Below are 25281 nucleotides of genomic sequence, written 5' to 3'. Positions count from 1 at the left end.
GGCTAAAGGTATGTTCAGGTTAAAGAGGAATAGAAAAGAGCTACTAGTATTACAGTTATCTCACAGAAAATTGTTTACAGAAAATTATCTGGTAATGGAGGTATGGTATTTGACATTGAGGACTAAATTCAAGTTTCTTTAAAAGCTTGACCTCACTTGCAAAACCTCAGTACCTTTCTGCTGAAAACACTGGGCCTAGAATTTTCCTTCTGTTAAGACTGTTCCTCTGTGTCCTCTCTTGTTAAGACAGAAACGTCCATATAACCATCCGATGGGCAGAGAAGAGTAGTGAGGTTAGCAACCTTTCCTCTAAAACCAAAGTCGGAGCAGTGGCAATATTTTATGAATGAAAAAGAGAATGAATATGATTAGGTCAGCAAAGGTTCCTTTCTATGTCTTCCGTAATGACTTTCTGTCACGTGAGAGTTACTTGTTAACTCGGATCATGCTTAGTCACTGGCTAAAAAAATGAAGCCGTGTGCAGACCAAAGTCAGGAGTTCAGGGCCAAACTGCAGAGAGCAAAGGATAACCCCCTCGCTCTTTCAGAGTCAGGGAAATGACAAGACCAGCCGCTGTGGCAGGTGGGAGTGTGAACGCATTATCAGATGTGCCAGGTGGAGAGTCACAGATCTCTCAGGCTGGAAGGGACACTTGGTCCCTTACCTGAGACCAGGATCGAAGCCATGTGCCCACACCTGTGCTGGGCTTGCTATCCTTCTTCCACAGGATGTCCGTATGTGTGGCTAACTGCACCAACGCTATTCTGTAAGTTCTTTCAGAAACCCTAGCATTACTGGCAACAACAGCCCTAGTGAGCATATTTATTACTTTTAAATAATATTTAACTCAGAGAGGTTACTATGTAGTTACACATTTCTGTCTATTGCTAGAAGATCATACTTGGTTATACTGTAATCTTATGAAACCTGAATTGTATAGTTCTGGGATGAGTCAGTCTCAATTTCTTTCTAGTTTGTGACTTTGGGTTCTTTCATGATTCTTAATCATCTTCATTCAACTATTAAATATTTATGTTAAGCCTATAGCAATTACATACTTTTGTGCTCTATAAGAAGACAGCTAAGAAAAACAAGTTTAAGAGTTTTGAAAGGGCAAGTCAAATGTCCACTTGGATACTTACTACCAAAAAAATAAATTGTCACTTGGTGACCAGGTTGCAATTAATGGACAAATGGCCACTGGCATCTCTCTGGACGTCAAGTGCCCTCGCTAACCCCTTCATTTCTATTATGGAAAATTATTGGCCCTGGCCAGTTAGCTCAAGCGGTTAAGAGTGTCATGCTGAAACAACAAGGTTGTGGGTTTGATCCCTGGTCAAGGCACATATGGGAAGCAACCAAAAAACACATGACTGAGTGGGACAACAAACGCTTCCCTTCTGCCTCCCCACTCTCTCTCTTCCTCTGTCTCTCTAAAAATAAATAAAAATTAAGCCCTCTCGGTTGGTTAGAGTGTCATCCTGGAGCACGGAGGTTGCTGGTTTGATTCCCCCATCAGGGCACATACAGGAGCAGTCTGATGTGCCTGTACCTCTTTCTCCTTCTCTTTCTCAAAAAAAAAAGAAAAGAAAGAAAATCAAGAATTGACTATATTCAGTTAAATTAATTTGTCAGTATTGAAAACTATCATGGTTAAAGGCTACAAAACAGAGACAAGCCTTACTCAGTGGGCATGGAAGGAAGTTTTGATTCTGTTTTTAATAACAGTAGGCAAAGCAGAGTCTTGCTTGTCTAAAGAAAACATCACTCTTTTCCTATTTGCTCAAACCTGAGCTGAAAAAGGACTCACCCATGAGTCTCACTCTATGGCTGGGTGACAGACAAGAGCGCTTACACAACAGGACAGGAGGCTGGAGAAAGAGACCCTGAGGCCCACGGGGAGCCGCTGTGGCAGCACCTGGGCAGAGCTCGGGCTCCGCTGGAAGGGCATCCATCATAAATGGCTACACTAAAAGTAGAATGGCTTCTTTTATTTACATTTTAAAACATTTGAAACAAGGTCTACAAATGCTTTGTATTTAGTGAAGATGTAATCCCAGCTGGTGAAACCATCCTGGGTGTTGTCTGGGGAAGAGCCCCGAGGGCCTGGCCCTCACCGAGTACCCCATCAAGGTGACAGCCTTCCCTTTGACCTTGTGTTGGGCAAATGAATTTGTAAAATATGATTTTTGAGTTCGCTCACTTTTATTGTTAAAAATGGTGCTGCCCATGTGAATGGCACTGCCAGGTGATACTGCTAATTACCTTCCTGCTTAGGAAGGGCTGTTGTTATACTAACGTTGCTGGAGGAGGGGTCTTTGTGGGCCCAGGTAGTTTTTTAGAAGGAGAATGGAGGAGGGAGGAATAAAGAAGCCAAGATGGCCTGGTGTTGAAGGAGAAACCAATCTGTGCAGAGAGGAGAAGGGGGAAGGTGTGCAGATGAGGAACCAGAGGGGACTGAGCTGGTGGGGGCCTAGGAAAACCTAGATGGGTCAGTAGCTCTGTGAGCGCTGAATGGAAAGGGAAGTGTTTTCCCTCTGTGTGTGTCTACTCGCCTGCTGAGTGTGAGGCTAGATAAAGCAATGGCCCACCAGTTTTTGGCTCTGCTGTTTCTTTACTGTCTGTCCGAATCTAATGGGAGCCTTCACCTGCATGGCTATGATGGCTGCGGCTGCTGGCCTTGAAATACTTATTTTCAATGGCCAAGTGGAGTCATGGTAAATACTATAATAATAACCAATAATATTTACTGAACATGTCCTAGTCTTGCTGATTTACATATAAGACAACACATGCACATGTATTTCTTACAACTACCATCTGAAATAAGCATTATCATTACCCTCATTTTGCAGAAGAGAGGGTCGAGGTAGAAGGTTTTAAGCAATGTGCATGGGCAGCTGGGAAGTGACAGCAAGGGAAACTGAACCTGGGCAGCCTGGTTGCAGGTGAGCTCACTGCACAGAAACATGCAGCCCACCAGGTACCAAGTCAGTGCTTGGAATCATTATCATTACATTTAGTACTGTTAGATTTATTTCACAAAAACACATGAGTGCCTCGGTGCGAGGAAATTAAGCAAGGATCACTGAGCAGAGTTCAGGGGAAGAGAGGGCTATTCTTCAAAGACTTATACCTCTTACAGGGTAAAAATGGATTCTTTGAAGTAGGAGAATATTTCTAAACGTTTTAGGCCGGTAGGTCCTTCAGATTTCTTAGTGGACGGTTGGATCAGAGGCCTCCGTCCCGGCAGCTACCTGCTCATTTCAGCTCTGCTGCGAGGTCAAAGATTTGGAAACTCTGAGGAGGGCAGTGCCCTGGTCAAAGCCTCTGCTGGCAGCCGGTGGCGGAGCCCAGGTAGCCATTGTATGTGACTCACACGACAGCCCCACCCTCGGGTACGGCAGACGTTAGTACTCCACGGCATCCCCCCCCCCCCCCCCCCCCGTTTAGTTTCTGGCTATCCTAGCAATAAAGCAAGAGGCGGCACTGGAATTGATACCTCTTTGCCTCTCTGACCTAGTTCGCTGAACGGAAGGAAGTATAGGTTTTGGACTTAGACGTGGGCTTAAATTCCAGGTCTGTGCCCCTTGTTTGTGGTGTGATGCTGGCCCGGTCACTTCACCTACAGGAGCCCCACTCTCTTTAGTCCTCACATGAGGAAAGACTGAGGAGAAGTAGCTTGTCCCTTCCTCCCTTCTTGCTGTAGCCATGGGGGGCCCATAACCCCAGCACCTGGGACGGTCTAGTTTATGCCTTCGTCCTAGCGCCTTGTCAGATTGGGGCTGCCTTTCAAAAAGGACCTGGATTGGGCAAATTCATGGTCACCCTGCAACTAAAGACTGTTCCCTTAATGAACAGCAGCTCTAAGTACAAAGTGCGCCCTGATCAGACAGCTCGTCTTTGTGTTACTCTGACTTTTACGTGGGTGACTTACGAGCAGGTAACTCTTTTGACCCCTAAGTGTTTTATAGTACCTGACCATTTAAAGCCAAGTGATCTGCAAACAGTTAATCCCTAACTGAGAGAACATTCCCTGGTTAGATCAGCATTCTCTGTTCCCTTCTGCTGATAAGAGAAGTGAGGCGTAGGAAGAGAAAGTAACTTATCCAAGGTCACATCAAGTACAAATCATCAGCCACACGAGAGGAGGCTGTTAGAGCACCAACTTTTTTTTATTAATTCTCTAACCCACACAGTCATTAATTTGCAATGAAATCTCCTGTGCAGTTAAGTTAGAAAGATTTTAATCATTTAGTAAATGACTTTGTTCACTGCAGACAGTAATAATCTATTTTAAATTGTATGTGCAAAGTCATAGGCATACCTTGGGTAATTCTTTATAGTGGGCATAAATTTCATGATTAATAATGTTTCAGTTTCCCTGAACAACACTCTGTATTAAAACCTAGATTGTAGGTCCTGAGCTAGTAGAAGGTGAAGGGAATAGTTATAAAAATACGTGAAAATTTTTAAATGAACATTTAATCCTTTGGGTAATTAAAAGGTGACATTTGTAATAAATATGTCAGCATTTCATAGTGGGGTGCACAGATTTGAGCAGATTAATATCTTGGATTATAGGAGAAAATCTCAAAGGAGCCATGGAGTCATCTCCATAGCAACAAGAACAAAAGCTGATGGGAATAAACTTTAGAGGCTGTGCCCAAGACCCACCTGGAAATAAAGACTAGGGGCATAAAAGGAGAGGCACACCGTGTATTCATCTAAAGGGACTCACTACTGCAGACAGGTCACGCCCACAGGAACAGATAAGCAAGGTTCCCTTTGCATTCTGCGGGGGTGGGGTAAGGAACGTGACAAACTTCCACCTCAAACTCACAGGAATGAAGAGAATAAACCAAGAAAATGCTCTGAGCCTGACCTGTGGTGGCACAGTAGATAAAGCATTGACCTGGAACTCTGAGGTTGCTGGTTCAAAACCCTGGTTTCCCTGGTCAAGGTACATATGGGAGTTGATGCTTCCTGTTCCTCTCTTCTCTCTCTCTCTCTCTCTCTCCTCTCTAAAATGAATAAAATATAAAGTAAATAATAAATAAATAAAAGAAAGAAAATGCCCTGAAAGGATAAACTATAGTAACTAAAATGGTCTTTATCTGGCACGATGGAATTTCACTGATATATTTTCATGACTAGCAACTTATGGTAATAAACCAGCTGACCAGTCAGAGACAGGCCCAGGTGTGCAGAAGCATTCAACCAATGAGAAGGAACAGTAGTGAGAGAAAGTAGCTGAATCAACAATGTAGCCATAGCTGCCAGGAGCCATACCTCACACCAGGTGTCAAAATAAGTCCCACCGAACCCTTCAGTGCAGGAAAATGAAAGCAAAATGGGGAGGGCTTTTCTACACAGGACTTCAAAAGCAGAAATCTGCCTGACCTGTGGTGGCGCAGTGGATAAAGCGTCGACCTGGAAATGCTGAGGTCGCCAGTTTGAAACCCTGGGCTTGGCTGGTCAAGGCACATATGAGAGTTGATGCTTCCTGCTCCTCCCCCCTTCTCTCTCTCTCTCTCTCTCTCTCTGTCTCTCTTCTCTAAAATGAATAAATAAATAAAAATAATTTTAAAAAAAACTTTAAAAAAGAAAAAATAAAGCAGAAATCAAACAACAGACCCAGAGATCTGACATAAAACAAACAACACTATACTCAGTAGGTAGGATGGGTGTCTGTTTTCTGTCCATTATGCTATGATCCCTAACATAGCCTGTCCATTAGTTCCTTCTGACATACAAAAATTTTAAACACTGTAAGAAAAAAAATCTATCCTTTCTTTAAAGTTTCGTTGCTTTGGCCCAGACATGTCTTTCCTAACTCCAAATCAGACCAATGTTCACTTATATTTTCTAACAATTCTTTCACTGTTTCTTCTTTTATGTTAACTAAACAGAGGAGAGGTTAAAACATGGCTGTCCTGTATTAGCTGTTTGGTTTGAGGATGTTACTTAACCTCTCTGGGTCTCAATTTCATTTCCCTGATAAAACAGATATAATTCTACCAACCTATCAGGGCAGCTGTGGAGATTACAAGAGATAATTGACTCAGAGCATTTATCACGGTGGAACCTGATATATTGTATAAATTAGAGAGTCAATAAATGGTAACTATGACTTTTAATGTTATCACACTGCATATTAACTTGACTTCTGAATTTCACTGATATATTTTCATGACTAGCAACTTATGGTAATGATATTTTTACCTGACTTTACAACAAATTTCACACTATTTAACTAATGCTGTAGTTTTTTACTTTTTAAATTACTTTTAAACCATAATATATACCAATAAAAAAAAACACTCTTAATTCTTTGAAGATTGTACAGTTATAAATAGCATCCTACCATTGGGTCTTCTCAAGTTACTGTCTGAGGTTATCCGATGGCCAAGTAACAGCATAATCATATTAAAAAGGTTTCTAACACATCAGAACTGCTGATATTATTCATGAACTTGAGCTACAAACAGGATGTTTACGTCTTACCTCTAATAGCCCATCCTCTGGGAGGTCAGTGCAGTGAACGGCGTTCTGGATCTTAGTTTTACCAAAGACTGCTCTGAGGGTTCCAGGTCGCAAATGCCGGGCAATTTCCTGTTAAACACACATTCACAGACAGAGTCAAGGCAGTCAGACAGTGTTAACAGAAAAATGTCAGCTATGTGAAACACCTAAATTATCTGCTTATGAAATACATGTGGACATCGGAAATAGCACGAATGGATGAGAGCTGTGAAGAAATTTTTCAGCTAACTCCTACGGCTTTTTCTGTGGTCCAACATAAGGTCCATGTAATCTATGCTAGAGGACACAGACATTACGTATGTTTATCATCACATTAGGGGGCATCACATAAAATATGAACCCAGTTCATTACTGTGAAAGACAGTAGAGATCTGACAACCTGATTTAAAATGAACTAGTTCAATGGCATTGATTTTTTAAAAATGTTATATTGTATGAGCTTAGTACTAGCTCACATTTAGGGGGAAGTTGTTATACATAACTCAGAAAACTGTTGGTGATAAAAACAGTTAAAAAAATTAAAGATGTGGGAGTGTTAGTGACCTACTTAACAGTCTTTGTTAAAAATTTTTCAAAAATCCTATTTTAATTTTCAAATGTATCATATATTTTGTCTGAAGAAATATTAATATTTGAGTTTCCAAAAAATAATGAAACCATTTTTCATTATTTCAGCCCATGATACTGCTGAATTAATACAATGTTACAGTAAGTTTCAAGTCCCCTGTACACCCCACCCCCATCCTTTCTCCCTCCCATCCCTCTCTCCACCCAGAAGTAACCACTGAACCACATTTTACTTAAAGATTCCCCTTTTGTATTTAGTTTTCTAAACACTGTTCTTCAGCTTTGTCCATGTTAATGAGTATAGCTGTAATTCATTTGTTTTATTACTATACAGATTCCAAAGTACAACAGAGCAGACTTTATCCATTTTCCTGTTGATGGACACTCAACTAACTTCTTCTTCTTTCTCTCCTCCTCTCTCTCTCCCTTTCGTACACACACACTTTCATACATGCACACAAGGTTGCAGAGACATACAAACAACTCTGCTCCAAGCATTCTCGTACAGGGTAAGGTACAGGTGTACAAGAGTTCTCCTGGAGTCCTGGGGCACGTGCATATTCAATTCTACTAAGTACTGCCAACCATTATCTTAAGTGGTTGTAACAACTTGCCCGCACCCCTCAATGCACAGGGACCCCCCTACCCACAGAAAAACCAACACTTAATATTGCGTGTTTAATTTTGCAGTTCTGTTGGGTGTGAAGTAGTTTCTCCTGATCTCAGTTCACATTTCTCTGGTTACTAGAGGTGGTGTCTTTTCATATATATCCTCTTCTGGAAAAATGCACACTCTTTTCTCTATTTTTTCTATTAGGTTATTCTTTTTCTTTTTGAATGTTATTCTTTTTTTTTTTTGTATTTTTCTGAAGCTGGAAACGGGGAGAGACAGTCAGACAGACTCCCGCATGCGCCCGACCGGGATCCACCCGGAACGCCCACCAGGGGGCGATGCTCTGCCCCTCTGGGGTGTCGCTCTGCCGCAACCAGAGCCACTCTAGCACCTGGGGCAGAGGCCAAGGAGCCATCCCCAGCGCCCGGGCCATCTTTGCTCCAATGGAGCCTTGGCTGCGGGAGGGGAAGAGAGAGACAGAGAGGAAGGAGGGGGGTGGAGAAGCAAATGGGCGCTTCTCCTATGTGCCCTGGCCGGGAATCGAACCGGGGAATTCTGCACGCCAGGCCGATGCTCTACCGCTGAGCCAACTGGCCAGGGCCTTGAATGTTATTCTTAATACATCCTAAGTTCTATTTTTCATCAGTTATAGATGATGAGAAAACATTTTCCCAGTGGGTAGCATGTCTTGAATTTTTTCTTTTCTTTTTTTTCCCCCCTTTTGGTACCTTTCTGAAGCTGGAAACAGGGAGGCAGTCAGACAGACTCCTGCATGTGCCCAACCGGGATTCAACCGGCATGCCCACCAGGGGGCGACGCTCTGCCCATCTGGGGCGCTGCTCTGTCACAACCAGAGCCACTCCAGCGCCTGAGGCAGAGGCCATAGAGTCATCCCCAGTGCCCGGGCCAATCCCACTCCAATGGAGCCTCAGCTGCGGGAGGGGAAGAGAAAGAGAGAGGAAGGAGAGGGGGAGGGGTGGAGAAGCAGATGGGCGCTTCTCCTGTGTGCCCTGGCCGGGAATCGAACCTGGGACTCCTGCATGCCAGGCTGATGCTCTACCACTGAGCCAACCAGCCAGGGCCTTGAATTTTCTTTAGTATGTTCTCTGATGAGCAGAAATAAATTTAATGAAATTAAACATCATTTTTTACGATTTGTCTTTTTGTTTCGGAAGGAATCATTCCCTCCACTAAAATCATAACAATATTCTTCTCAGCTGCCGTCGAAAAGTCCTTCAAGGTTGGCCTTTCACATTAAGTTCTTGGTCTCCCTGGAATATCGGAGATGTGACGCCTCAATGCACAGGGACCCCGACGTGAGGCAGATACCCACTTTCGTTTCTCCATGTGGGTGTTTCGTTGTCCCAGTCCCAGAGACTGAGTCGTTTCCCACTTTCCCACTAATCCTGACAGCGCTGTCCTGTATCGTTTCCAGGTGTATGTGGGTCCACTTGTTAGTTTGCTATTAGTCTCATTGGACGTTTTGTCTATTCTGACAGCTACACTACACTGTCCTAATTATCAAGCCTGCACACTAGGTCTTCATGTGGTAGGGCACGCCCCCCAGATCATGGTGTTGAATGCACGAAGTGTGAGTCGCCTACCAGGTGGAGTGTGGAGGAGTCTGCCACACTGCAGTTCGGTAGTTAAGAGTGTGTGTTTGGTATATTTTGGCGTTTCCAGTTGTCAGATGGATGAGGTCATGAATGCAATAGTATAAACAAAGGAGAGGAGGCCCAGGACACCGTAGCACTGAAAGTCAAGGAGAGAGGAGAGATAAGCAAAGGAGATGGAGAAGGAAGCCAGGAGATGAGAGGAAATCCACGTGAGTCCTTTCTGGGAAGACAGTGAAGACAACTGGAGGACAGAGTGATCAATCGTGTCAGATGTGGCTGACATGTCCTGCTGGGTGAAAACGGAGAACTGACCTCTAACTCATCAACATGTGGTCTCTGGTGCCCCAAGCAGAGCAGTTTCAGAGGACTGGAGAGGAACAGAAACTGATGCTATGTCAAGACAGAATGGCCTGGAAGAACAGAAAGTGGAGACAGGAACTTTGGTGCCAAGGAGAAAAGGAAATGGAGCAGTGACTGGGAAGTGCCAGCTGGAGGGGTTTGTTCAGGGAGAGGATGTCCTTTTAGAGGGGGAGAAACACCAGCCTGTGTCACTGCTGACCGCGATGACGCAGCCAGGGGAGAACTGCGAAGGCGGGAAGGGAAGGGAATGGCTCGGGGCGCCCCGGGCCTGCGGACAGGAGCAGGCCTCACCTGGACCTGGACATCCGGCTCCAGCATCCCAGCTGGGGATGCGCCCAGGGGCAGGCAGCTGGGCATAGGGAGTGGAGGAAGCTTTGGGAAGTCCTGTCTCTATGTTAAATTGTTATGGAAATACAGTTCACACACCATAATAACATGGGCTGGTTTTAGCTGTGCTGCACCAGGGACTCGGCCGACTGTCTGCACTCAAGTACTCATTGTCCTGAACAAGGAGCAGCACATTTCTGAAGTTCCGTCCAGTTCTCCTCTGATGGATGGCGTTGTCTAGTGAAAAAAGGTGGCAAGGTCATCATCGGCTAAGCCAGGTTTCCACGGTCTGAGGAGAGGAGAGAAGGCGAGGGAAACATTCTGAGAGCAGGAGGTAGACAAATGGGAACACGTAAACGGACTGCTTAGTGTGTGTGGGTGGGCTGCTCAGGACATTGGTGGCATTCTCCAGCCGCATCCCCTGGTATTGTGCATTGTGTTTAGGTGACTCCTAGTGACGGCATGTAAGATCTAGAACAACAGGTGCTTTCTTCATAGCTGCTGTTATAACTTAGACTTTCATTTTGGATCATTTTTTAAAGAAATGCTTTGATCCTTTGATTTTACTTCTGATTACTATGAAATATCATTTCTGCCTAGAAAAGTAAAAGACACTGATACTGTATACGACAAGTGAGAGCCCCTGGGTCCCGCACAGGTCTTCTCCCTCCGTCTCCTGGCAGACTCGCCTTGACTGCTCCCCATGGATGCCCGTCCTGCGCCTTAGACCCTGCAGTGAAAACCACCCTCCCAGGCACAGCCCCCGCCCTCGATGAAGCTGAAACAAATGTCAGACACACAAAAGCAACACAAGGTACCCACATGCAATTTTCACCGAAGACCATAAACACTTTGTCAGAGTTATCACAAAGCCAATGACCACACATACACCTCATGGCAGCATGTGTAATAAGGGGTTTGAACAGTCTTTTAAACTCTCCAATGACCTGCCCTCCCCCGACTGCCACAATGCTTGCTCAGCCCCAACCAGTCGGACACTTGCTCATTCCAGCTCATCTCAGGCACTAACAATTCCATTCAGGTAGCCCTGCAGCGGGAGGAAGAATTCTGGCTACAGAATGACCTCTACACCTGAGACGTGGGGAAAGATGCACTAAGTAGAATGGTGATCAGCAAAATGCTGAGAACAAGGGAGAGGAAGTTTACGTAGTTATTCTATTGCTGTGTGCATTAAAAAGAACATTGTTGTCTGCCGAGTAATAGGTCTACTAGACTGATAACATGTATCTGGACAAAGAAAACCAACTGCTTCCATGGAAAGCCATTCCATCTCAGCTCTCCACAACACAGGACAGACATGCAAGAATAGCCACGACCTCCCACTCAAGAATCCTGAAATGGACCGACTCTGAGAAAGACAACTGTGTGATCCACTATATATATTCATAAAATAAGAGGCCCATGGTGGATAATCACACCGGGCCACTAGTCTAATTTTGGGGGAAATTCTAAGGAAAAGGAAAAAGATCTTCCCTAAACTACAGGATAACCATAACCATGAAGATATGGATAAGAGGACCAATGTTAAGCAGGAACTAGCATAGCTCCCATCTTGGCAGTCATACAGTAGCTGGTAAATAAAACAGAAGCCCGTGCTTAACCACTGCCCTCACCTTGTAGGCAAGGAGGGGGACAGGGCTTAATATGAATATTCATGCTTCTAGCTGTTACTGTCCCCTTCACAGCGAGTCCTGCGACATGAAGAAGTACGTGCTGAGTCCTCAGGAACCTCACACGTGTCTCACCAAACCCAACGCTCAAACAGCTTTTCCTGTTTGCCCAACACTGAATTAACAAGAGGCAGCTGCCATTTTATGTCCCTGGGCGACAAGCAGTATCAGAGGAACTCACGACTGAAACAAGATAATGAAACATTGGGGGGACCTGGACGTAGGAGAAGAAAACGAAGACAAGGCCTAAAGGCTACTTCCTGTAAGTCTTTCTAGAACCTATGATGGGGTTTAGAAAAGGAACTGCAAAATTCAAATCAACTACTCATGTATCAGTCTCACTGAGTAAGACTCCTGCCTTATCACCTCTGGAGAGCACAGAATTCCTTATACGTGAAGAGTCACTAAAGCACCTGACTTCTGCTCAGTACTCAGCACTGTGGAGCAGCCATTCCCACATTCTAGAAGCTCCCCCTCTGCACAGCCAAGGTGACACCACAGCCCCAGCTCCCCGCCTGGTGGCTGGCTTCCTCGTCTGACTCCCACATCCTCCCCCTCCTCCGGCCGGGCTCCCTCCGTGACCCTTCCCCTGTCCTGCTCTGCCTGAACAGCCTCCTCCACCACGAGTCAGGTCTCTTCAGAGGGCCCCTTAATCCCTAAGTGTGGCCAGGCCCCCGAGTTCCGCGGCGGGGTACTCCACTGCCCGACCACCTTTACTGGGTATCCCTCAGGTCGCTCTTACTCAACTTGTCCCAAGTGACTCTCACTACCTTCCTCTCGAAACTCCTGCCCTCCTCGCTTACCTCTCCCCAGGAATGCTGCCACCATTCGACCAAGTTAGCTAGGCCACAATCCGGGAGCCATCCCAAGATCCCCTCCCAGCCCCAGGTCACATGGAGCCCACCGCTTTAGCACAATGTCCTTCCTTCTCTCTCTAATCCCCTGGAACGCAGTGACTCACATTCCACCCCGTGGGCCACGGCTCACCCTCCGGGCCTGCTTGGATCACGGTGCTCTCCTAACAGGCCAGCTCGCCTCGCCATCAAGACTTGACTCCACTTACCTGTTCACACACCTGTCTCAGCCTTGCCATCTATAAATTCTGTAAGGACAAGGATGACAGCCTTTGAATATCCAGCACAAAGAATGTTCATGAAAGATTCACCGAGTGACAGTAATAATGATTTTGTGCAAGAGTGAATAGGTGTGTGAAATGACTAACACACCCACGTTTATATACTTTACTAACCAAAGTAATGAGCAGGGAGAGAAATCAGGTCTCTGGGTCACCACGTCCAGGCCCCTTGGCTACATTAGTTTCCTCAGATGTGCCTATGTTAGGGCACCTGGAGCAAGTCCTTTAACAATGCAAGTTATCACCACTTGATCTATTCTGTGAGTTGGTTTTATGTATGGGAGTTCTCACACAAGGGCACACCTCACACCTTTCTGAGAATGGAATCAAGGACTCTCAGAATCTAATCCCATAGCTCTGAAAATGTCTTGCTCTGTGACCTTGACCGAGGATAACATTATGGCCTCATCACAGGTCTAAAACACCAGGTGGAAGAATGGGACAGCAAGGAAGCCATTCACAGGGGTGGCTCTGGGTTCCTAAGTCAGTGCTGATGACGGCTTATCCAGCTGGGGCACCGAGGTGCACCCACCTCCGAGAACTACCGAACCTCCCAATAGGTACTCTCAGTACTGAAGAGGCCATTCTCTCTAAACATTAGAGGTCCCACAACAACAAATGATCTTTCATCTCATTGTTGAATTGCTTTACTCCCTATTTTTAAAACACAGACTCCTCTATTCCTCTATAATGCAATAACTCATATTCTTATATGTTATAATCTTGAGGCAGACAGGTGTGCTATTTGCTTTAATTAACAAGCTCTAGCAAAAGGAGTCCCATAGCTAAACAAGTGCTGAGGAACACGGGTTCATGCAATACAGCCACTTTCCAGTATAACCATTTACACATTCAATTCTGCTTTTAAAATATGATCAAAAACTAGTTTCTAAATATAACAAGTTAATAGATCACCAAGGAGTGTCAGTCCAAGTACCGCAGAGAATAACAGACACCATTAACCAGCTTTCCTTTCCTCACTTCCTGTGCAGTTGTCCTGACTCAAGAGCACAGTGAGTTTGCCAGATAAAGATCTCCACGTATGGGAATCAACCTAAGAGAGAAATTACTGCTTTGGCAGACTGCTCTTCATCCTCAGTTAAAATTCATGTGTGAGTGCTCTATGTGTTGTTTGTACCACACTGTGTCTCAAATGTGACAAGGCCCTCACTGGAAGACCGCCTGTTTACTATTTTCTCAGGTCATTAGTGCCCCCAATACGACATAACTCTTTTGTTATTACGCGCTTCAGGAACTAACCTAAGTCTTGCTATTCAGAGACAATATGTGACAAAGGAAACCATATAATGACTGAAGTCAAAGTCTATTAAACAGGAAGGGAGCGAGTGAACTGTTCCTACTGATACCACCAGAAAAATGAATCCTGTTCAGACACTTCAACATCAGTGATCTGAGTTTGAAGTGTGCATGGTCCCTTGGATGACCTTCTGCGCACGCTTTACTTGGGGAAACGGGGTTCAATAGTGTCACAGGGAGCGAGAGTCTCCTAGCTGCCACCAAGGCCTGGGAACTCAGATTCATGGCCTGTTAATCATTCTAAGTGGCCCACTTTGGAGTTCCATCAGAACAGGGAAGGAAAGATTTTAGAGTTTATGGTAAGTGGATGCATAATTCTTGACCCTGAAATGGAATAATCATAGAGTTTGAGTATTCTCAAAACCAGATGTCCCGAATAAGAGCGAAAGTTAGAAAAAGACAGCCTAACTCAGATGATTGACATGTCTTGCAAAGGCTTTTGTTTTTAAGCTTAAATCTCATGAAGCCCAAAGTAGAAGTCATTCACACATAATCTCATCTAGCCTGGTAACTACTAAAATAGATGAGCTGAGTCTATTCGTCAGATAAAGAAATCAGGAAAAAAACAAAAACAAAAATGACATCTCACACCTTCCATTATTCACAGAAACTGACTTAAATCTGTGTTCACATCATAGCGCCATTTTGATATAGCAGATAAATGAGGTACTTAATGCAATTTAAACCTCTCGTCCTTTTTGAAACCTCACCTGAGCTCGTCATAAAGGCAGAAGAAGGTCAGCCCCACCCGACACTGATGGAAGTATCATTTACAATTCACAAGATCCCAGGGGTTTCCTGAGTTCATGGAAGTTGAAGTTCTGTGTTAGAGTGTTTTTCTAGCATTGGGGATAAGACAGGTCCTCTAGTTAATATCCAGCCCAGGTGGTGAGGGACATACATGAAGGATTAACGGTGCGAGGAGCACATGCCACTGCCCAATGGGAAGTGCAGACCGTCAGTGGTATAGGCACTTAAAGGAAGGTAACATCACTCCGGGTTGGGGCAGTTAGTGTTGTCTTAAACGCAGTTTTTGAAAAAGAAAGATTAAGAGTATGGTAAACTCAACCATCCTCTGCATCAACTTCCTCTCCAACAGTTTTGTAAATCTGACACACCTGGAAATCTGAGGAAGGAGTCAGGGTCAGGAGGGAAAATGGTTTGAAGAACTTAGTTATGGTAACTTGAAAACAATTCACTTGGTCAGGACGCAGTGCTCCAGCAGTCAACGGAGCGAGCAAGCGGAGATCACGCCGGTTTCCTCTGAAATGTACAGCCGTCTGTGGGTGGGGTGGGCTCCTCTTTTACCCACTTCTGTGTCCTTTACTTTTTACAGTAAATGTTACATAAGGTTTTACTTAAAATGTAGGGAAACCTCTTTTTGAAGCCCCACTGAAAGGAATCCTATTGGAAAGAATAGATTTTTTTAATATATGAATAATCAATTCCTAAATTACATGCACTGTGAATTAATATTTTCAGTATATTTTAAATGCTTTCAAAAGACCATGCTTGTACTGACTACAGTGTCACCAGCCAAAAAATCAACAAATGAACATGAAAGGAAGCACCTGTCTGTGTGGTTCCATTCAAGGGCCCCTGAAGTCCCTCTCTCTGCCAGTGGTAGGCCTGTCTCGCTGAGATATAAGTAAGTGCCTTCTTAGCAGCCTCCCAAGAACACCGTGGCTCAGGACTGCTCCTGCCAGTTGACACCGACAAAAATCCTGGCTCGCACCTGGCACTGGTGTCAGGGGCGTTTAACTAGTGACAGACTAGGAAGGTGGCAGCCTCTTTCAGGTCCAAAACAGTAAGTTCTCAGGGTCTCAAGAAGGTTTAAAACTATCTTCCTCCCACCTGGACACAAAGTGACACGCTGTGAAGCTGACACTCGAGACTGGCAAGCTGCTGCATGCACTGGGGAGATAGAGACCCAAATGATGGCAGCCCCACCTGGCATAGGCCCACCCAGGCTGGGACCTCCGGCCCCTCTTTCTGACTGCAAGGGGAACATGGCAGATTGGAACACGATCACTGTCTAACACGATCCCAGCAAGTGGTCCTCACTATGAATGAACAGAAAATGGAGAGGGAAAAAAGGTTAAATATGTATTAAGCTAAGAGACCTTGAAGGAAACAGGATCATTTGGGGAAAAAAACAGTTTATCAGACAGAGAAAAGTAAAAGAATCACTAAGGAGGATTTTTTTTTAATAAAAGGGAAATACATGAGAGGGAAACAAGGCTCTTAAAGAGAACACTTTTGATGAGAATCCTTCAGGTAAATGTGCTGGAATATGGGGGCGCCAATACAAGCAATGGGGAGATGAAAACCAGCTAAGTATCAAAATTACATGCGCACGCGCTCTCTCTCTCTCTCTCTCTCTCTCTCTCTCACACACACACACACACACACACGAAGAAAAAGAAAATAAGAAGCCTATTATAGACAAAAGAAGATAGTCCCCGATATGTCTCAGCCCCTGTGGGGACCAGGTGGCAGCTATGGAACAAAGGGACAGGGGAGGAAGCTAGGGAAGGGGCTGGTGCGTGGCCACACAGGAGGGGCTGCGTGCGTGGCCACACAGGAGGGGCTGGTGCGTGGCCACACAGGAGGGGCTGGTGCGTGGCCACACAGGAGGGGCTGGTGCGTGGCCACACAGGAGGGGCTGGTGCGTGGCCACACAGGAGGGGCTGCGTGCGTGGCCACACAGGAGGGGACTGGTGCGTGGCCACACAGGAGGGGCTGCGTGCGTGGCCACACAGGAGGGGCTGCGTGCGGGGCCACACAGGAGGGGCTGGTGCGTGGCCACACAGGAGGGGCTGGTGCGTGGCCACACAGGAGGGGCTGCGTGCGTGGCCACACAGGAGGGGCTGGTGCGTGGCCACACAGGAGGGGCTGCGTGCGTGGCCACACAGGAGGGGCTGGTGCGTGGCCACACAGGAGGGGACTGGAGCATGGTCACACAGGAGGGGCTGGCCCAGAGGATGGCCACGCCAGAGACTTTGCAGGAAAAACAAACTGCAAAATATCAGGCGAGTCAGGAAAAGTACCAAACCCAAAAATATACAAGTGTCTTCAAAAAAGTTCCAGTTCCAGCTGTTTTAAGATGGTTTACTGAACTGGAATGCCATGTGGCGAATCTTTGGAGACTGGTGCCCAGAATGACAGGGAACAGGGGACTCAACAGAGACAGGGGCCAGAGGCAACAGCCAAGGGCAAGGGCTTTGTTTTCCAGGCGATGTTCTAATGTTCTCAAACAGACTGTGGCAATAATGGCCACCCATGTGTGTGAATATGCAAATAACCAATGAATTGTACATTTTTAAATGGGTGATTTTATTAATATGTTGACCCTACCTCAAGTATTGTTTAAAGAAATCAAATGTAACTTAGTTTTAACAAACTTGACACAAAATTTTTCTCCCTACCCCCTCCCACCATTTTCTTAACATCTGAAAGGGTTAATTTTCCAGACAGCCTATCTAGGTAATTATAAAACAATTACATTGACTGGTTCAATTATGAAAAATATAAGATATAATGATAATAGTTAAAAATGGTTAAAGCTAAATGTGTACTGTTTCTGTTCTTTATGTCTCAAAAATAATGCCACTGCAGCCTTTAAACCTTGGCCTGTATTACTCTATAAAAGTACAGAATATTATTAAATAGTAATAACCATTATAATCTTTATTATGCCAATGACAACAATCATGTTAATATCTATAAAGTGTTTACAGAGTACCAGGGAATTACATGCATAATCTCATTTAGTTTTTATAATAACCCCATGAGGCAGACTCACAGATGCTGAAATGTGCATTTTGAGGACTCACCTCCCTTGACCAGCAGTGTAGGAGGGCCCTGAACTCAGGTAACAGAACCCGGGGTCCCGACCACCTCACACACTTCTTGGATCATACTGTATGCACACACACAAACAAGGTACCACATTCCCCAGAGTAGCAAATTGTTGTGGACCGTTAATGGCAAAAAGCCATTATAGATTCCAGGCTTAGCAAAAGGCTAAGTTCTCCCCCCTCCACCTCCATATTTGGCTTTGATGCTGAGTATCTGCACCCACTCCACTTGCTTCCTTGGGTTGCTGTTAGCAATATACATGCCCTTCCTCTGACTCTTTGTTTGTTTCAGATGTTTGTAAATTTCACTAATGTATCCTGTTTTTGCCTTGGGAGAGTTCCTGTCTTAGCCTTTGATGTGCAACTTTGTATCAGGGTCCTTGATTTGCATATGTCTATATAAAAAAGCGAACTGGAGCTATGAGGCACTCAGATACTGCCAGGCAGTTTGAGGAGTCCTCCCGGTCCCATCGTTTTTGTTTTGACAAAGTCTGTTTCCTTAATTCCGCACCGTTATTAGGAGCTGCACTAGTCCAAGGCAAGTGGCGCCTGAACAGGGACTTCAGTATGAGTACGAGGAAACTAAAACTGAAGGAAGGTGATGGAACTCCCCAAAGTGAAGTGCGCACAGTGAGTAAAAAAAGTTTTTGGGGAAAATGTAGTTGGGAGTAAAAGAATATGGGACAGATAGGGTAAAAAATAAGGGACCTTTTTGTAGAAATGTTTCTGTATGAAGACAACTCGTCTGAAGAGTACCAGGGTGAGCCGGAAACAGAGGGATGTGAAAACAAGGATAACTTGGAGTCTGAGGATGACAGGGGGGATGAAAAATCCGTGGCTATGGCTGCCTTAGCCACGGGGCCTCCACTGCCCTCAGCTTCTTCCTACATTCAACCCTCTACTCCTCTATTCCCTTATCGGGCTGATTGCAGAGTCTATAGCTCAAAAATCTGAGAAATCCCCCCTCCAACAATCTATAGACCAGGCTCAAAATGTAGGGGAAACAATAAATGATGGCTTTACCCATTTTCCTGTTGTAGAAAGACAGGACGATACAGGGAAACTAGTGCGAGAACTTGAACCTGGTACCTTTTAGAACTCTGAAAGAGCTTAAACTTGCTTGTGTTCAGTATGGGCCTACTGCCCCTTTTTCACTTGGTTTATTAGATACTATTAGGGCAAAGGCTCTTCCCCCAAATGACTGGAAGGTGATTGCTTGTGCTTGTCTCTCCGGGGGTGATTATTTGCTGTGGAAGTTGGACTTTCATGAAGGGGCTGTTGAGGTAGGGGAGAAATCTCAGCATAGTCAACCTGAGCTGCCAGTTACAGCAACTATAGAATTTGAGAATGGATAGGAGATTCAGGTATTAGGAAAGTTACAGCTTTTCCTGTAATGATCTGATTTTCTTTAATGTTTTAACTATGATCTTCTGAACTATCATTTTCTTTCTTGTTCTTTGCCTGGAGGTTGAGGCGGGGGACCTGTGTTGGATTTGACTATAGGAAATATCCCAGCAACTGCTGAGAGCAAATTTTCTCGGGGAGATTTTGTTTAGTCACATCCTTCAGTCTCTCTGTCAGAAAATGCCCTAATATCAGGCAGGCATCTTTCTAATCTAAATGTGCTCTGAAATCCTGGGTTTCTCTCCAGTTTGTCTGGTTCATCTAATTCTTGTTTCTGTTTAGTCTTTGTTTAATGTTGTCAAAATGTGTCTGTTTTTAAGGCCTGAATTAAGTTTGTTTTTGCATGCAAAGGTTGGAAATGCTGGCTCTAATATTTAGAAAAAATAAAATGTTTTTAGAATTTGTAAGGAGCACTCATTTAAATTTAAATAGAGGCCCTGGCCGGTTGGCTCAGCAGTAGAGCATCGGCCTGGCGTGCGGGGGACCTGGGCTCAATTCCTGGCCAGGGCACATAGGAGAGGCACCCATTTGCTTCTCCACCCCCACCCCCTCCTTCCTCTCTGTCTCTCTCTTCCCCTCCCACAGCCAAGGCTCCATTGGAGCAAAGATGGCCCGGGCGCTGGGGATGGCTCCTTGGCCTCTGCCCCAGGTGCTAGAGTGGCTCTGGTTGCGGCAGAGCGACGCCCCGAAGGGGCAGAGCATCACCCCCTGGTGGGCAGAGCGTTGCCTCTGGTGGGCGTGCCGGGTGGATCCTGGTCGGGCGCATGCGGGAATCTGTCTGTCTCTCCCCGTTTCCAGCTTCAGAAAAATACAAAGATAAATAAATAAATAAATAAATAAATTTAAATAGAATAGAATGTAGATTCTTAAGACTTACTGATTTGGTTAGTGCATTGTGAGGTGTGTTCAGAGTTAGGAGCCAAATAGCAACTTAAGTATTAGGAAACTCCTGCAAATCTTCTGTCATGCTCTTTTTATTGATACTTTAAATTTTTTTGAATACTGATGTACAGGGCCATTCAGCAGCAGAGAGACTCTGGAACCCTGCAAGGAAAGCCTTCCCTGAAGTGCGATGGAGGGACCCACTCACAGGAATCTGGCAAGGGCCAGACCCTGTTCTCTTATGGGGCCGAGGATATGTGTGTGTTTTTCCTAGGTGGATCCCTGAACGACTGGTGAGACACCATGATTCTAGATGAGAGACTCACTTCACAAGAGCAGTTGTATAAGACTTATTTTACTATACTCTCTTCCCTTTCTCAATTATTATTATCTAACTTTTTTAATGTTTTAGATCATTTTATTTCTTTTCTGCTCCATTGCTTGAAAAGAGGGCAAAAGGGGGCCTGATTTGGGTGTTGCTGAACAGAAATCTCATATGGCTGTCTTGAGATTTTTCGAGAGAGATCTCTGTTTAGTATATATCCTTATTATGTTCCTATTAAGGTAGCCCTACTTAAGATCAAGCAGGCCATAGTTTAATCTCTAAAACCCTGGGTTTCGCTCTTGATTTGTGTGATTGTATGTAAAGTCTTTGTTTAATGTCTAAGTGTCTTTGTTTATAAGGCCTGAATTAAGTCCTTACATGAAAAATAATAATAATTTTGGAAATGCTGGCTCTAGTATTGAAAACAAAATAAAAATAATTTCATTTTCCTACATAAATATAATTTTGTTTGAAATAAGTAAAGCACGCTCATTTTAGATTCAAAAGACTTGCTGATTTGGCCAGGCTGCTCCAGGCCGCAACTGAAAGGCTTGAAGCAGCATAGATTTACATAATAAAAGTGTAAAGATTTTTTTTTACTATAGGAGAATAATGAAGATCACACTAGGATTTTTCAGTTTTAATATGTACTCTTTAAGGTGCCTGTTAATTAATATTAAGGAGGTGTTTTGATAAGTGTAGGAATGTTGCTTGAAGGTGCATTTACTCTATTTTTGTTAAAAGTTAACAAAGTCAAGAATTTCTTGCAATCTTTGAAGTCAAAATATTGTAAAGTGTGCTTAACATTTGCTTGAAGATTCAATTGTAAAAAATATAAAAAGAAAGGGGGGGGAGTCATATCCTGGAACTCCTGCAGGTCTACCCTATCATGCTTTTTACTTTAAACAATTTTTTTTGAATACTGATGTACAAGAGATGCCAAATTTTTTTGTCCTGCAAACTTCTACCCTCTTTTAAATTTTATTTTTATTTTATTTATTCATTTTAGAAAGGAGAGAGAGAGAGAGAGAGAGAGAAGGGGGAGGAGCAGGAAGCATCAACTCCCATATGTGCCTTGACCAGGCAAGCCCAGGGTTTCAAACCGGTGACCTCAGCATTTCCAGGTTGACACTTTATCCACTGCACCACCACAGGTCAGGCCTTCTACCCTCTTTTATTTGATTCAGCTAATAACACTGTTCTGTCTTTTTCCAAATAGCTCCACATAGGGACTCTCAAACCTCTCAGTGAGATCTTCTGAGCATGGCTTTTAAGGTACCAAGAGGCAGAAAAAGCCCAAAGGAGATCAGGTTAAATACTAGCTCTTGGCATACACCCTCAAAGGCTCCAATGCTCCAACTAGGACTCCATCAGGGCCCTGCTTCAATAGTGGAAAGGATGGTCATTTAAGCCAAAGCCTGCCAAGCTTACATGCTTTTGCTGTGAGGAAGAAGGGACACTGGAAAGTAGGCTTCCCCCTCACTCCTCTAAGGGAGGGTTCAGTCTCTTCCAGCCCTGCTCCAGCCACCTGTGACCTAACCTTGCCCAGAATACTGGGATTTGCCACTGAAGGCTAAAAGGTGCCCAGGGCTGTCAGCCCCATCTACGACACTGTGGATGAGCCTGGGGTATTTCTTCCAAGTAGCTGGTAGACTGGTCTCATTTACACAAGGGCCACTTAACTATGTCTTGCCTGAATAGTCAGGTTTTTTATTCTTCCCTCGAAGATCTCTGTTGTGGGTATTAATAGTCCTGTTTTCTGCTGCTTTTTTAATATATAGTCTTTCCTTTATTCCTCCTGCCTCAATGCCCCACTCATATTTTAGGCTAGGACCTACTCCTAATTCAGAGCTCCTTTTTTCCTTTTTTGCCAACTTACAAATTTACCTCTGCCACCCAGCTTAGTGTATCCCAAGGTTCTCCTCACCACCTCATGGCTGTAAAGCTCCAGTATAGGGCCCCTGGGTTCACCTTTCCAGTTTAAAGAAAACAGAAGCTCCGTCTTCATGCGTGCTGCAGATGGCTTTTCCAGTCTACGTGGATCATTGCCAGCTGGGAGCAGCGGTCATTGGGACTTTGATGCTAGCTGCAGAGTGTGGAAGTGTGACAGCAATTCCAGTGCAATGGACTTTTCCTGAATGTGGACTTTTCCTGGACTCCTGCTCCTGTGACAGTTTTTGATGGACTAAATTGGGGTCGGGTTGCATTTGCAGAGATTTGGAATGGTGTTGGTGCCAACTTGGACTTGGTGAACACTTTAAGGACATAACTCTTTTATAGATTCTTGTTGTATTAGCTTAAAGAGTTTGCTTAAAGGCTTTAATCACTGTTATGTATTAGTATACTTGTTTTGGGTATCTGTTAGCATTGGCTACTAATTTTGTGTTTGTTCTGTATTTTTTCCGTCTGCCTCCAAATTAGAAAATCAGATGAGTGCAAATCTCAACACACAAATTAAAAAGAAAAGGGGGATATGTTGTGGACCGTTAATGGCAAAAAGCCATTCTAGATTTGAGGCTTAGCAAAAGGCTAAGTTCTCCCCCCTTCATCTCCATATTTGGCTTTGATGCTGAGTATTTGCACCCACTCCACTTGCTTCCTTGGGTTGCTGTTAGCAATATACATGCCCTTCCTCTGACTCTTTGTTTGTTTCAGATGTTTGTAAATTTCACTAATGTATCTTGTTTTTGCCTTGGGAGAGTTCCTGTCTTAGCCTTTGATGTGCAACTTTGTATCAGGGTCCTTGATTTGCTTATGTCTATATAATAAAGCGAACCGGGGCTATGAGGCACTCAGATACTGCCAGGCAGTTTGAGGAGTCCTCCTGGTCCCATCGTTTTTGTTTTGACAAAGTGTGTTTCCTTAATTCCGCACCATTACTTGGAGCCGCGCTGGTCCGCAGCAGCAAATTTTAAAACATCAAATGATACCTCCAAGACATATAAAGGTAAAAAGGAAAAGGCATACTTCACCAAATTTCAGCAAAAAAAAAAAAAAATAGCTTAAAAAATAGCTTAAGTTATTTATCTGGATGATAACTCCATGAAAGGAAAACTGAGCATTTGAAAATGTGCCTAACTCTTACAAAATAAAGAATTCTCAGTAAGGACGACTTTCCCACAGTTATGACCAATAGAAAACTCATTTGTTCACTCACATATTCATTTAGTCTTCTTTCATTTTGGCCAACAAATATATAATATATGTCAACTACACGTCAAGTTCTGTGTCAGGCACGGACCCTGGGGGATCGGAGAGCTACAGCAGTCTGATGAGGGTTAAGCCACACATATAAACTAGTCATCACCACAGAACGTGAAAGCAACACTGAACAAACATGGCAGGGAGTCAGCAGCCTGCTGGAAAGGGGAAGGAGGTTTCCCAGAGAAGATCGTCACAGGAGAAGACAAAGCACTCTTCCTCAGGAAGGAGATGAGGGGATGCAGTATGGAGTGGCCAGGAACCGCCCTCATTCCGAGCCGCTTGGGGCACAGCCCATGAGAGTGTGGGACTGGTCATCGTCTTTTTATTCTGATGCTGAGACCGGGGCCTTACCGGCCCTGGGGAGACTAGCCAATGCAGAGCACACAGCCCCACTTCTCTTTGAATCCAATGCTCTGCTGGCCCGATCACCTACGGCCAGACACTGGACAGCACAGAACTGCCCCTGTAGCCGAGAACGCCATGAAATTAAAGCCAGCCGATCCTACGCCTGCCGGACCAGGCTCCCGTGTCCTTACTGCACAAACCACAATGGAGGCTCTGGCCCCACCCTGCCCCCATCCCACTCCTGCGGCCAGGCCCACCCTGGTGCTTTCCACGTGGCCCTGTGTGGCATGACTGTCACCACCTTTTCAGGGACAACCGTCTCCTGACCTGGGGGCCTCCTCATACCTGAAGAATACCTAAGAGCTGCTGTGAAGGTAGAAAGGGTGAGACCATGAGGACCTGTCTGTCCTGCTAGGAGTTTCAGCGACTCAATAAACACTGGGAGCAAAAGACTGGCTTTGAGCAGGGCCCAGCAAGGTCAGACTCACATGGACACCCCGCCCCCACTTTCCCATCACAAGGGACACAGAGTGGCGGGAGGGATGCTGCAGGTGAGGAGGAGAGTTAGGAGGTCACTGTACACACAGTCAGCAGTATGAAACCTCTACTAGGATTCCTCTCCTTTCTGCCCTTGGACGTCTTCTCCACGCAGACGCTAGAGAGAGAGAGCTCCCACGTGTCTGGTCCCCTGGTCCCCTGCCCGGACTCTTCCTCAATCAGAGGAGAAGCACAGTCACTGCAGTCACACACAGTCCTCCTTCCAGCCTCCCCGGCCTGGCCAGCTCCTGCTGCTAGGCCCTGGGCGCTCTGCTCCAGCCCTCTGGGCCCAGCCCCACACACAGGCATTGGCAGCCTCCACACCTGCTGCTCCCCGGGCCTGACAGCTCTGTGACTTCCACCCTCACTCACCTCCTTCCTGTCCACACTGTGTCACCTTTCCACATCCCCTGCCCATGCTCTTTAAACACTGCAAATCCCTCCCTGGAAAACCCTATTTCCCCGCAGCGCTTGCCATCATTCGGCAAACTATGTATTGCACTTATGTATCCTGCGCACCTCAGTTTCCTTCCACTAGAATGTAACCTCCAT

At 45.0% G+C, this 25281-nt stretch overlaps 1 protein-coding gene and 1 long non-coding RNA gene across 3 annotated transcripts in view; one reads left to right on the top strand and one right to left on the bottom strand.

Moving 5' to 3' along the window:
* NME7 (NME/NM23 family member 7) overlaps window positions 1–25281 on the bottom strand; it is a 154073-nt gene that overhangs the window by 27649 nt on the left and 101143 nt on the right. For both annotated transcript variants that reach the window (XM_066261087.1, XM_066261088.1), the window contains exon 11: window positions 6508–6615. In XM_066261087.1, coding sequence (XP_066117184.1) covers window positions 6508–6615 — 108 coding nt within the window. The remainder of the gene's footprint in view (window positions 1–6507; window positions 6616–25281) is intronic.
* LOC136325922 (uncharacterized) lies at window positions 561–23445 on the top strand. Its single transcript, XR_010729333.1, has 3 exons — window positions 561–766; window positions 18553–18662; window positions 20450–23445. It is a non-coding gene; the product is annotated as an uncharacterized lncRNA (long non-coding RNA).

The sequence above is a fragment of the Saccopteryx bilineata genome, chromosome 2 (assembly GCF_036850765.1).
Source record: "Saccopteryx bilineata isolate mSacBil1 chromosome 2, mSacBil1_pri_phased_curated, whole genome shotgun sequence".
Lineage (NCBI taxonomy): Eukaryota > Metazoa > Chordata > Mammalia > Chiroptera > Emballonuridae > Saccopteryx > Saccopteryx bilineata.
Note: the sequence above shows the minus strand (reverse complement) of the source record. Positions and strands in the feature narration are given on the sequence as shown.